The following is a 14,195-nucleotide window of genomic DNA, read 5'->3' as shown; positions in this document are numbered from 1 at the left end:
AGCTCACTGAGCAGTACAGGCCACACACACTTTTAACCCGTCTTGTGGTAAAACTCTCCTTTACAGTCAAATGTTGCTGTTAGGGATGCACCGATCCACTTTTTAAAACTTCCGATTCGATCCCGATACCTAAATCTGAGTATCGGCCGATACCGATCCAGTTCCGATATCATGATCATCATTGATTTTACATGAGGCTGTAATAATCTCCTCTCAAGTACAATTTGTACAAATATATGCATGCATGTATAAAAAGGCAACTTGAGTTAAGTTTTTTTTTTTTTTTAAATATATATAATTTTCAAATCATATGTTTTTTATGATTGTCTACTGTTGTACTGATAAATATCTCCTGGAGGGTAAACTCTTGACTGCAAGTATCAAACTGTGAACTCCTTCATTTTCTACAGTCGATAGCAGTTGGTCATTAATTATGATGAAGTTTAACTTCTCTGTAAACATTCGAGCTCCGTGGTTTCAACAACGTCTTCTTCTTGTTCAATTCGAAGCAGGCAGCCTGATTTGGGGCAGCCGTGCTCAGTCTGTCCCTCCTCAGAGACGGGCAGACTGAGCGGGGCTGGTCGGGGTCGAGTCGCCTGTTTTGGGTTGAGTAAGAGCAGCGCCCCGCTGAAGCCACGGAGCTCAAATGTCCAACGTAAAACTAACGGTTTAATGTGGCGCTATGGCTCTGCAGATATTTCACATTGCTGTCTTGTTTTGTGGTGTTTCTAGTGTAAAATACTTCCACACAGCGACATGTTTAGATGAAGTTTGTTAGCTGTTAGCCACAGAGCTGCTAACTCAGTCCTCACGTTGTAGCTGCTGCAAACTATGAACTGGATTTCCTGAATGTGAGGCGGGTCTCATTACTCTGGGTTCATGAGACACGCCGCCGTTCAGGAAATCCATTCCATAGTTTGAAGCCAACGTGAATCATGGATCGGAAATATCGGCAGGTGGATCGGAAAAATCCGATACGTAAATTATGCTGGTATCGGAGGCTGATACTGGATCGGATCAGCCCCATCCCTAGTTGCTGTACCTGAACAAAAGCGTACAAACGGGAAGTTCAAGAAGAGGACAAGTTTCTTACTTGCCCTTTATTAAAAAAACAAAAACATTTTGTAACTTTTAAAAGAGAAAGATTAGACGTTTACCATTAATGGACAGGCTTTTTAATATTTCTCATGTCAGCCAGAACAATGCTCCTGTAGCTGCGCTCCAGTTCATGCATAAAGTCCAGATACTTGCTGAACTTGAAGCCCTGAATCGGCTCCTCCTGCAAATGGAAAAAAAAAAAAAAAGATTTGTATTTTTAAATATGACAAAAATAAAAACTGGTATGACTTTTAAACAACATTTTATATACACTGGAAAATAGATTGTGTGTTATTTAAATCTGCTTCTACAGGAGACTTATCATTTATTGACAGAAAGAAAACTTAAAATAAAAAGTTTAGACACAAATTTCAAAGCTTCAAAAGCAACTTTTATAAAACAGATTGTTCAATGATTTGCAAAAAAAAAAAAAGGTGTGTGTGGTGGTGGTGGGGGGGGTGTTAGCATAAAAAAGATGTCCAGATGAAATTATTTAAAGATGCAGGATTAAAATCATAATTTTTGTTACATTAGTACCTCGATACTTGGCGATTCGACTTTCGCGTACTCACTCTTTGGTGGGTTTTCAACGCAAGATTGTACACGACACACGATTGTCAACTTTAATGTTACTCACGTGATCGGGGTGGTACGAGATAAAAAGGTAGCGAAAGAAATACTTCGGACAGGAACCATAGTTTGTAGTTTTTTCAATAAGCCTATACAGTAATGCAAGTCAAAAGAACTACACTACCCAGAAGCCAACAGTGCTTCCATCCGCTGCTTTCTGCCAAAATTCATAGAACGGCAATGGAGGGAGTAAACACTAGCGGAGAAACTGAGGTGGTAAAAATAGTTTTGCAGTGCAAAGTCAGAAGTAACGATGTATCTATTAAACTGACAGAACTGGTGGGAACGTTGCAAATGATCCTGAAGCTGAACTCATCCTCCAAGTTATAGTATCTTCACTGGTGAGTACCCATATAAATTGGAGCAGTACTGTACAGTACACTTACGTATGTTGTTAAAATGACGTAGGTTTAAGAGTTTAGAACATTGCAAGAGTGTGGGAAGGTTTTTTAAAGCCTTAAAATATATAAATACTAAAATAAATATGGCGTTCCTACTTCGCGGTTTTTCCCCTCTAGCGGTGGTGTCTGGAACATAACCCCCGCAATAATCGAGGGACTACTGTACATCTGTTCAGGTCTGCACCTTGCTAGTAAACAACAAAGTTCAGTCTGGTCATCTGGACGTTTTCTTTTTTTTCTGAGACATTTCATCCTTCATCCAAAGGACTTCTTCAATGTCCTGCCCCTGTCTCTTGGTGTGGCCGTCTCTGTTGATTCCTTTAAAAGCAGCTTAAGACACTTTTATTCAGATAAGCTTTTAGTTAAATGTTTTATTTACTGTTTTTATCAGCTGTTCTTACATCTTTTTTAATCATCTGTTGTTATTGTTTATTTTAAGCCTGTATTTTGTATTTATGTAAAGCACTTTGTGATGTTATCTATGAAAAGTGCTACATAAATAAAGTTTACTTATTACTCATTCTGAAGAGTCACCAACAAACTGAGTGAGTCCCACAAACAGCTCACTCCCATAGTGTAAAAAAAAACAGTTTGCTGGTGATAAGATGGCCTCCGGGCCCCGCCCTCTCCCCCATCAACTCCTCTGAGACAGTCATGCCAAAGTGATTCAAAACACCAAAGTTCATGCTCAATAATCCAGGTAAAAATCCAACAATGTTCAGGCAGGTAATCTGGACTGTTTATTTCCACTATGGGAGTGAGCTCTTTGTGGGACTGAGTTTGTTGGTGGCTCCTCAGATTGAAGAAGTCCTTCGGATGAAGGATGAAACACCTCAGAAAAAAAAAAAGAAACCACCCAGATGACCTGACAGAACATTGTTGGATTTTTATCTGGATTATTGAGCATGAACTTGTTGGAAACACGCTCAGTTTTCAGACGATGAGCATGTTGCCTCCTCCATGACCCAGGAACAAACGTAACGGTGTGTTGGTTAAGAGGCGCGCCTCAGAACTGACGGAACATCATTTATTTGTCTTATTTGTTCAGTCAGGATTTTAATTTCATCTGTCGTATTTCCTGCCTGAGCTCAGTCGGTCACGAAGGCACGAACCTTTGAACAGAGCAAATAACTGTCGCTGCCGTGTTCGAGAGAGGCATCGCCAAGTACCAGCCAGAGGACACTTTGTATTCAGAATAACACGACAGCATCGCTGTGACTCCACCTCCAGTCATTACTCAGCTGGAGACGTGAACATCAACATTTTTAGATATTTGCCAAGTGATTCATCGGCTTTATCTTTTTTTTTTTTTTATATCAGTCATCCAAGCGAAACATTTCTCCTGGTCAGAGTTTTAATATTTGTTTATTTCGCTTCTGCCTGATGAGAGGACGATCAACGCTAATGAACATTTTCATCCTGAACAGGTGACGAGCTGCTTAACGTCCCGTAAACGCTTCACAATATGGTAGACATTAGTATTAAGGAGCTCATTACGTAGGTTAATTAATGTGTTAATTACTGGAGATTTCTATGACGTTCTTTAGGCTTGTCTTCACATGATAGATGCTCACTGAGAGGCTGAAAGGAGACCAGGTTAATGAGAATATTCCTTAAAGTGGAAGAAGACTTATTGGTTAGTTAAATATTATGGTTAGTGACTCTTGAAGGCAGCCTCAGGTTTGTGCAGTTTTCAGTGTTGGCTGCTGAAAAGAACGTTTAAGTCCTGTCCTCTTGGACTGAGAATATTTTTTTATGTGCTCATTTTCTAGTTCAGCCCAAACAGCTGATTGGAAACACAGCAACAACAAAAACCTTACTAAGTTAGGCCTGGCTTTAATTAGGGAATCTGATTTTAATATTTAAAATGTGGGGTTTTTTTTGCCTTTTTTTTTAAAGAATTGTTCAAACATAATGTTTGTTTTTAAGTCAGAGATAACAGTAAGTTAAAAGCAAAGGGTTGGGACTTATGCTAAAATTTGTGTTTTTTACTGCAACTCATTTCTTTAGAAAGATATCTGAGAACAAGGTTACTTGATCAAATATTACATCCTCACCTTTTCATCCCTTAAACCTGATATGTGATGATGAAGTGAGATGACAAAAAGGGACAAAGTTTCTTTTACTAACTTGAGAGCTTTCTGTATGGAGCCGAGAAGACTGATTACAAGTAGGCCTGTCGCAATAAACAATAAATCAATGAATCACGTGATAAATGAAAATTATCGACCTCGTTTTCATTTAACTGCTTCATCCTTCATGTCTCTCTCTTTCTACTGAAGACACTGGAAGACAAAAAGCTTAACTACAGTACTCTTCACTGACGCCTCCCTTTCTCTTTAAAATCCATTTTAGGATCGTTAAAAGCAGCTAAACTGAGAAGCTAAGCTAACAGGCCGACCTCAGGAAAAACCTCCGTCTTGTCGAAGCTCCAAAATTCACAGTTGAAACCCGTGCCTTCGTCTAAAAAGTTGTTTTTCTCTGCAAAAAGAAGCTGAGAACTTGTTTACTGTTTTTTTTTATTAATTTTTTTTTTATTAAAAGCTTTGTGTGGAAAAACGTTATGCTAAAAAGCTCAAATCACCAAGCGTCCGCCCGTGTCACGTCACAGGCCCCCTCTCCCATTTTTCTCAAAGACAAGTAACTTAACCATCCATCCTTTGGTTCAAACAGTCTTATACTGCCATCAGGTGGTCAAAAAAAGTACTTCACTCCAAGAAAATCAACATTTCTTCTTTTTTTCATTTACATTTCTTCTAAAATTTGACAATTATTATAAAATTTCAAACAATATTATAATTTATCGCAATAATTTCTGAGAAAATTAATCGCCCAGCAAAATGTGTTATCGTGACAGGCCTAATGACAAGTAACCAGTACCTGTTTACATTTACTTTTATGAACAATGTTTAAGGCCTTCATTTGTTCTTTATCACAGTTTGCAGCACGCTCACTAGTTGGCAATTCGTTGCAGGATGCTCAGCTTTTCCCTCTTCACGAGCCGCCATCTTCCATCTCACTCTGTCCTCACTCCAACTACCTCCATGTCCTCTCTAACTTCATCCATGCATCTCCTATTTGTCTTTTTCCTGACAGCTGCATTTCTAACATCCTTCTAGATTCTTTACAAACTCCTCCTTCAGGACCACCCCTACTACTCCTTGTCTGGTAAACCAGTTTAAACCCTGCTCCAATGCTGCCCTTCCACTTGGGTCTCTTGGACACAAAACATCTACCTTCCTTCTCTGCATCATGTCAGCCAGCTCTCTACCTTCGCATGTCATTGTCCCACTCAGCTTCCTTGTGTCTACACACGTTTGTAGTGTTTACATGCAAGTAATACATTAGCAAATGTATTTAAAATTTAAATAACTTCTTGTACAGATGAATACTGGCACTGTCCTAATAAACCATTACTATTTAGTGCAATAAGTACTTACTTTATAATTGTAAAGTGATACCTAAAAAATATCAGTGTTGACAGAATTTTATATTTTGATCACTGTTTTCTGACTGCTTTAAGTTTGACTGAATCATTGGACAGAGAGCATCATCGCTCTGACCTGTGGTCCTCGTTCAGGTGGAACTACCTCAGCTGTTTGAGCATGTTTGTTATACACCTGCACAACCTGATTTAAAAAAAAAAAATGTAGTTTTTATTTAGCTTTTAGTCTAAAGAAAGGTTAACTTGAGATATTTTTCTGTGAGCCAGCTAACCTACAGTTAAAAGTTGCTGAGTGCTGTGAGGCTTTGTGCACCCATGGGAGTTGGAGGTCAGTGTTTCTGTTGCAACACAAGATCCTAATAATGTGCCAACATAAAAGATTCAGCAGGTCAGAGCAGCAGAACACTACAAATGCTGCGACTGTGAGCTGCACCATAAACAATGGCCTCCACTCCCACGGGACAGCAGAGAATGGAGCTACCAATAACTCTTAGCAGGTAGGTTAGCTGGTTAAAGTGAACTTTGTCCACCATTACACCCAAGCTAAAGCTTTTACACGTTTTGTCCAGTTAACAGCAGAAACAGCAGTTTAAAGGTATTACCTGAACTCATCGGCAGAGAAGAACAAGACACAAACTTCACCACAGTAAGAACTTTATATTCTTCTTTTTTAATGGGACTCTCTGTAGCTCCACTACCTCAACACAAAAAGTGAAGTCGAGCTGGATTTACACTCTGATGTAGCAGAGATGTTCTTTTCCACCAGGACGTTTTATAATCCGAGAGAAACACCATTCCTGATGTCCAGGAGGCCGCGTCCCCTGCAGCGTGTCGACAGGAACGCAGCAAATGCATGGAGGTCAGTTTAATCTGTGACCTCGCTTGACTTTGTTGCATTTTTTTAACCTGGATTATTGAGCATGAACTTTGAAGTTTAATTTGTCTTTTATACTACAACTTTTTGTTTGTTTGTTGTTTCCCTGTCAGGCAGCCCAGTGCAACGTGCGTCGGACCCATCCAGCACAGCTCCGTCATCTGTCCGGACCTCCCCAGAGGCATTGCACCCCCCTGCTGCTAACAGAACCCCTCTGCAAACAGTAACAGTGTTTTTATAACACTATTTTATTGCTGTATATTGTCTGTCTAAAACAGGTCTCTCTTGAAAATGAGTCCTCATGACTCATTGAGACTACCTGTATAAATAAAGGTTAAATAAAATAAACACTTTACTACACAATGCGTTCAGTTGATAGAGAAGGAGGAAGAGAACTTATTTCAGGATGTCTGACCGAGTCAAGGACCACCGACCATTCAGCAGCACCCACAAGAGGTCACGCTGCACATTGATCTTTTTACAGCTCCAAGTGTGCGTGCACCACATGGCCAAATGAACGATGAATTGATACCTTATTTTAACTGTTAGGGGTTCTAAAATGCAGTTTTTGTGTAGACGCAAGGCTGAAACAATAAAACTTTTGCTTATTCACAATAAACCATTAACCAAATCCTTTAGTTAAACATTGAAGCTTCAGGATCAGCGTTCCTATTTTTCAGCTCTGCCCTCAGTCACGGTGCTTTAGACTAAAAGGCGACGGATGTCACATCAGCTGCCATGGAGAACCGGAATAAAACGGTGTGGTGTCGCCTGTGGGTCAGAGGCAGACATGAAACCATCCACTCTTTCAGCCTGACTGCAGCTGAACTCCAGCTGGACTCGAAGCGACGGTAACAAGTCATTTCCCTTTTCAAATTTTAATTTAAATGAAATATAGATACACCCGCCAGTGAGACAGGATGAATGAAGCAGAAAAAAAACTGTAATGGTAATGTTTTAAAACCACATCCGTCTGAATAAAAGACTCACTTCACTTTGTTCCCAAAGAGGCACAATAAAAACTTTTACAGTTCAGCTCAGGACAGGTACGAGTTTCTCCCCTACAAACACTGAGGTCTTCCTCCTGCCGCAGTATCTGATGCTACAGCTCATTAGGTTCAGATAAAAAGTCCATAACTGATGTTTTATTCACAGGATTTGTCCCGCGTCGCTTGTGTTAACAGCACAGCTATGAGGCAGAAGAAGACGCCTGATGAGTGATGAGTTCTTCATATCGATGCCCACCTTGCTTTGGACATTTGGTGTTGATCATGCAGAACTTATTTAAATAAAATGTCTCCAGCTGATTCTTTGATCTGTTTCCCTGCAATACTACACAGAAAATGATGAAAGGTTCAAATATTGACTGAAAAAGACAAAGTGACTTTTTTTTTTATTTTCATAGAATGTATTGGGCTAAGTTAGAAGAAGCTAAATCAAGTTCTTAATATTTAGCACTTATTCTGTTAGATCAACAGATTATAAATTGAGAATGAGCAGGACTCGGCACGTCTGGGTGGCGCACAGAGGAAGTAGGGCATGATAAAGTACGATATGGAAAGCGCCGTTTTATTTATAGCGCGTCTAGAATAGTGGATGAGGCTCTTTGGAGGCTGTTTTTGTGTTGATGCAAATACGACATAAATCCAAACCAGTGAAAAACTTCATACAGGCAGTAGAGAAGGGATATGAACCGCTCCTGTTAGGACGTGTCTCACTAAATTACCAACAAAACGACACAAGAAGTCACTGTAACAAATGGCTTCTCGCATGACGCCTCTAACAACATCTTCAGGGTTTAGTTGTGAAATCCACCACACATACACCAGCATTTATTTAAGAATTATCCTGGTAACAAAACGTTATGTGCAGCAGCTAAATAAAAAAAAAATCCAGCTGACCTTGAGGAAGACCTGCAGCTCCTGGGACTGGGTCCGCTGCAGGATTTCTGGCTGCAGGTGTCTGAATATGGCCACGCACAGGTAAACCTGGTAATCCGGACCCATCACCACACAGGTACAGATGTACTGGCAGATTTCTGTCCAGTCCAGATAGTTCCAGAAACACTGAGTCAGCCAGTGGAAGCACATCTGGCGTTATTACGAGAGAAACACATTTAAAAAGAAAGTTAATGGTGTTGCAAGCAAAGTGACGGTGTGAACAAGATGCTCCTGATACCTCGTTACTGAAAGGAAGAACTAAGAGCAGTCAGTTTGACACATTTAAAAACTTCTCTAAACCTTCCCAGCAGTTTTCTCTTAGACAGTTGATTACATGGTCTATCAAATATCTAATTATTTGCATCGTGTTGTAGAAAATATTAGGAACGGTCTGTCGCTGCGTTCAGCTCATCTTCTGACGGCCATATCAACAAATCTAAACATTTGTGCTTTTGGAGTGAAGCGTTATTCGACAGTCGTGAAAATTGAGCTGGGATTAGGGGACAAAGGGACAAGATGATGCATGCTAATATTTACTGCTTCATTTAATGACCAAATTAAAATCTGTGACTCGACTGCAGGAGCTCAACGAGGGATTTCTACCTAATCTCAGCAAAAGACCAGCAGGAGCTGCAGCAGAGCCAGAGACGAGTCCGTTTTCCCGCTCAGAAAAACTGGTTTTAAATGAAGGACTTTTACATTTTTGTGAGTACCGTACAAGTCGCATCAGTCCAAATATGTCTAATAAAGTGGGAAAAAACAAATACACTTCGCCGTACAAGTCACGCCTATTATGAGTCATCGCTGACCGGCCGGTGTTGTGCCAAAAATCGTTTGGCGGCCACGGGAGCGTGCACAGGAGGACGTTAACAAAATTATAGCAAAGGTGTGTCTCAGTTGAACTTTTCCTTAATAAATGCACTTTGACGGTCAAATCAGCTGCATTTCACCTGGGCAGCGCGGAGAAATGCAGCTGATTTGACGTTTGCTCCAGGAGTTACGGAGCGAGACAAAGGTGGCTCTGTATGGCAAGCCAAGTGTCTCATTAATAGCCACTTTTAAATGAGACACTTGTCTTGCCACATTAGTCGAGGGCCCTCTAGTGGCTGAAAATGGTCGTGTTCAATATTTTCCATGTCAGAATGAATTAAATCATCAGATCTCAGCCAAAAGTTGGGTTGTAAATATGTAAAAAAAAAACATAAATAAGTTGCAGGGCATGCTAATTTATGCAAAAAGGTGCAACTTATACAGCGAAACGTACGGTAAATGCTCCATTAAGTCTGTTTCACACAAATCCAAGCAGGAAAACGTTGTTCTGAACCAGCTACAGACGGGATGAAACCTGAGTTATAATGTGATGTAAAAGTACCACGACAGAAGAGGGGAAGATGAAATGATCCTGCCTACGGTTGGATTTCATCTTTAGAGACGTTTTTAATTGGACCAGTCACCCAAGAGACATTTACGTTCTTAATGCTTCCAGTAAATCTAACCGAGACAGAATAATGAAACTTGTCTCGTCTGCTGGGGCCGAACACGTTCTGACTTCTACCAGAAGTGTTTATCCGACTCGCATTCACTCACAGAGCAGCAAATGAACTTATTGTGGAGCTGATAATTAGCTGGTGCGCTAAAAACAAAAGGAGCCCGTTCAAACGTGCATCACTTAGGCTGCGTAAACACAGTAAATCATCATTACCCACTCCTGAACTTTAATGAAAGTATTACAACATGAAATAATTTGTGCCTTGTAATAAAAACAGGAAATTGCTGGATCTGTCTTGTCTGTTTTTAATTCTCATGCAGAAACACAAGCTCACATGTACCGTACGTCTAAATCTCCATATTTTTATGGGCTGCTCCTTTTCTGAGAGAACAAAATGTGTTTTAGAGTTCCTATGAGTTACATAAAGGTTTATGAATAAAAAAATAAATAAACTCTGCAACCTGTCTGCTTTCATTCTTTAAAACAGCTGTTTATCCATTCTACCCAGAGTACTGCTGAGATTCACCGTAGTGTCAACTACAAATGTACTTTGCTTCTCAAATTCTGGATTTTCAAGATATTTTGCGAAGAACATTTGACAAATGTTTATACACACGCCATAAAACTCCACTGCCTATTTTCTGACAATACTGAGTCAGGTTTGAGTTGCCATCTAGTCTCTACAGTGAGACCCTACCTTATCCTACAGACGGCGTGTAACGCCTGAATGATCCGCTCCAACTCCACAGCACTCACCTCAGGTACCAACAGAAGGAGCTCACAGGCCTACGATCACTGCAGGACGGTGAGCTGCAGCACATTCTCCAGCAGAAACAGCCCAGTTGGAGCCACAAAGGAGCACGTTTATCCCAAAGATCATCTGACCCCCCACTGAAGTTCAGTCTCCAGTTCAGAGGATGATTTTGTCATGAGAGCTCGCCTGTAGCAAGTCTCGCTCTAATCCTGACGAATGCGCTCACCTTAGCCTCGCAAACGGAGGCGAGGTCCACCGAGGAGCTTTGGAGAGGGACTTGATTTAATTCTGGGCCCTCTTGGTGGTTAACACAATAAACCATCCATATAAAATTATTTATTTTTTTCTCAGAGAGAAAATGTGTGGCGTGCACACAACAGAAGTCCAACACCTGTAATAAGACCTCCAGGGGTCTGTAACAACGCTGTGGCTTCACAAAGACCTCCAACCTGAGAGAGCGGAATCTGTAAACATCTCCTCCTCGCAGAAAGGAAGTACTCTGAACAAGACGAGTTGTTTCCTTGCAGGATTCAATAAACTAAATGTAGGAAGGTAGTTAAAGGTTAGTGTCCCAGCAGGGAGACAGGAAGGACTGATGCAACCTCAAATAATGTCAACAACTTGCACAAACAGGCTTTTAGGCCGGAAGCCTGAAAGAAGACATTTGATCTGTTAATGAGGGAAATTATTGATTACTGACACTAATAAAGTTTTCGTTTTAGTTTGCTTATCTAACTCCAAATGTCTCTTCTTCTTCTTCTTTTGGCTTTTCCCTCTTCAGGGGTCTCCACAGAGAGTCATCCTCCTCCATCTCACTCTGTCCTCACTCCAACTCCATGTCCTCTCTAACTGCATCCATAGATCTGAACTTTGTCTTTCTCCTGGCAGCTGCATTTCTAACATCCTTCTACCAATATACCCACTGTCCCTCTGGACATGTCCAAACCACTGTCCCTCCTCTGGACATGTCCAAACCATCTCAGTCTGGTCTCTCTAACTTTATCTCCCGGTTGTTCAACCTGTGCTGTACCTCTGATGATCTCATTCCTAATCTTCTCCATCCTTGTTTCTCCTAAGGAGAACCTCAACATCTTCATCTCTGCCACTTCCAGTTCTGTCTCTTGTCTTTTTGTCCATGTCTCCAGACCATACAACACAGCTGGTCTCACCACTGTCTTGTAAACTTGATCTTTGCCGACACTCTTTGTTCACAAATCACTCCTGAAACTTTTCTCCATCCACTCCATCCTGCCTGGACTCTCCTCTTCACCTCTTTACCACACTCCCCAAGTCCTTGAAGTCCTGCACCTTTGTGACCTCTGCTCCTTGTAGCCTCACTGTTCCACCTCCTCCCTCTCATTCACACACATGGACTCTGTCCAAATGCCTCATCATTCTGCTAAACTATTCTGAACCAGACCAGCAGCAACGCTTCTGAGCACAGCCTGTTTTGCATGAACGTCAGAGCAGTAAAATGCTTCGTTTGCCTCCGCTGCTCTGTCGGGCTTTCAAAGGTAAAACTTCTGAAGCAGATACCTTCATCTCTGAGAACTCTGCCCATTATCCCCTTAAACAGAGATGAGAAGAGCTGAAGGCTAACGTATTACAGAGCCCTGGAGACGGATGATGGTTCAGATCTCTGATGCAAATGCAGCGAGTGTTATTCACACCCCTCCTGCCCCACGTTACACAACCTGCAACTGTCAACCACCGAGACAAAAACGACCGGATCAAAAACATCAAGCATTCAAGGTGAAAAACCTTTCTGAGCGCACTTTTTGCAAAACAGAAACAGAGGTGAAATAATGACTGTTGAACTACTCCAGTAAAAAAAAAAAAAAAACTGGATTCAATGTCAAAGCTGTCTTTTAGCACGATAACATTTACTGAAGTCGAAACAAATCAGGGTTTTTACTAAATGAAGACTTCCTGGTGTCATTAACAAAATAAACAACTGTTCTTTTACATCCTTGATGGATTTAAGAACAACTCGTACAAACCTGCATAAAGTCTTTTCGTGTTCGTCGTGTTTAATGTGTGTTCAGTTGACGCCATGTTGAGCAGATTTGACACCATGAATTGTAGCTAAAGAATACAACCTGGACTGGTACGCACAGATATTACCGTCATGTCCGGACTAGCGAGCACACCAAGCCGTGCCCATTAAATAAAAAATAAATTGTACATCTGTAGGCCACACTTGTCACGGGTGTCCACGTTGTAACATGAGACATTTACATTTATGAAAGATTTTAACCTTTAGTTAAATACGTACTGGTAACATACACAGTTATGTACAGTACAGTTGTCCCTCGCTACTTCGCGGTTCGTTTTTCACTGACTCGCTCCATCACAGTTTTTCAAAACAAGATTGGACATGACACAGAATTGGCCAATAAGACGGGTAAAGTTGTCCCTTCAACACTTAGTGTCACTCAGGACATTAAATAATAAGCAATATTTAGTCTTAAAAGGAACAAGTTTAAAAGGGGGCTTTGCACAAGGGATTCAAGAAGCAAGGAAAAAAAAACCTTTCATAAAGAAGCTTTCTGGCCTGTAAGTGCACAGATTAATTTATCAGTAAAGCTTTCCCATAAAAAGTTGTGTCTCCTGAGAGCACAGACAGTCCTGCCAATACAAAACAAGAGTTGACCACTGCCAAATGCTCTGGCATCAGGCTGAGCTTCAACATGAGGAGGGAAATGCAGCGCAAGGACAGACTGCTTATAGAGTTGAAGTAAAACAACTGGAGTTATTGCTAAAAGAATAACCTAAATACAGACATATTGGTATTTACAGACTAAATGCTGCCAATATAGCTTGGAAGAATTGTTTGTTGCCATCCATCCATTATCTCTACTCCTTACTTTCTGTGTCGTGGGTGTCACTGGCAGTAATGTCAGTAACGTTACTCTAATCGGACCACGTTTTTCACTAACGAGCATCGTATATTCTGCCGTACACGTAGCGTCGCCATATCAATCAATCAATCAATCAAACTTTATTTATAGAGCCCTTTCCAGCAGCCAAAAGGTGCACAAAGTGTTGCACAGTACAGAAGTTAAAAACAAACAAGAATTAAAAAAAAAAAATCAGTCAGTTAAAAACAAAAACAATTACAATTAAAACATAGCAAAATTGTCAAAGACCTACTAGGTATTAAAAGCTTGCCTGAATAAAAAGGTTTTAAGATTAGATTTAAAATGCTCCATGTCAGTGATGGAGCGCAAGTCCTGAGGTAGCTGGTTCCAGAGTCTGGGTGTGACAACCAAAAAGGCCCGGTCACCCCATCGTTTGTAGTTGGACTTTGGGACAGAAAGTAGAAATGTATTAGAAGATCTCAGTGTTCTCCTGTATTCACGGACAGCTACAAGATTAGAGACTTTCCAAAGTAATAAGTAAAGTAACTAAGTTACTTCTTCAAGGAGTCATCAGTAATCTGATTAAAGTTACTTTTTCAATGTAACCATGCCATCAGTGGACTGGTGCCCATGTTCAGCCGTCACTGTGAGAGGCGGGGACACCCTGGTCTCCAGTCCATCACAGGGACACCCTGGTCTCCAG

The 14,195-nt window shown here is 40.8% G+C and overlaps 1 protein-coding gene across 1 annotated transcript in view; it reads right to left on the bottom strand.

Moving 5' to 3' along the window:
- Positions 1-1,159: 1,159 nt before the first annotated feature.
- tbc1d32 (TBC1 domain family, member 32) overlaps positions 1,160-14,195 on the bottom strand; it is an 83,952-nt gene continuing 70,916 nt past the window's right edge. The window contains exons 32-33 of the mRNA XM_037685646.1: positions 8,350-8,538; positions 1,160-1,279 (exon numbers count right to left, since the gene is read on the bottom strand). Of these exons, the coding sequence (XP_037541574.1) occupies positions 1,160-1,279; positions 8,350-8,538 (309 nt within the window). The remainder of the gene's footprint in view (positions 1,280-8,349; positions 8,539-14,195) is intronic.

The sequence above is a fragment of the Nematolebias whitei genome, chromosome 12, assembly GCF_014905685.2.
Source record: "Nematolebias whitei isolate Nwh7 chromosome 12, NemWhi1, whole genome shotgun sequence".
Classification (NCBI taxonomy): Eukaryota; Metazoa; Chordata; class Actinopteri; order Cyprinodontiformes; family Rivulidae; genus Nematolebias; species Nematolebias whitei.
The sequence above is the reverse complement of the archived record's forward strand: the minus strand, read 5'-3'. Positions and strand labels throughout refer to the sequence as shown.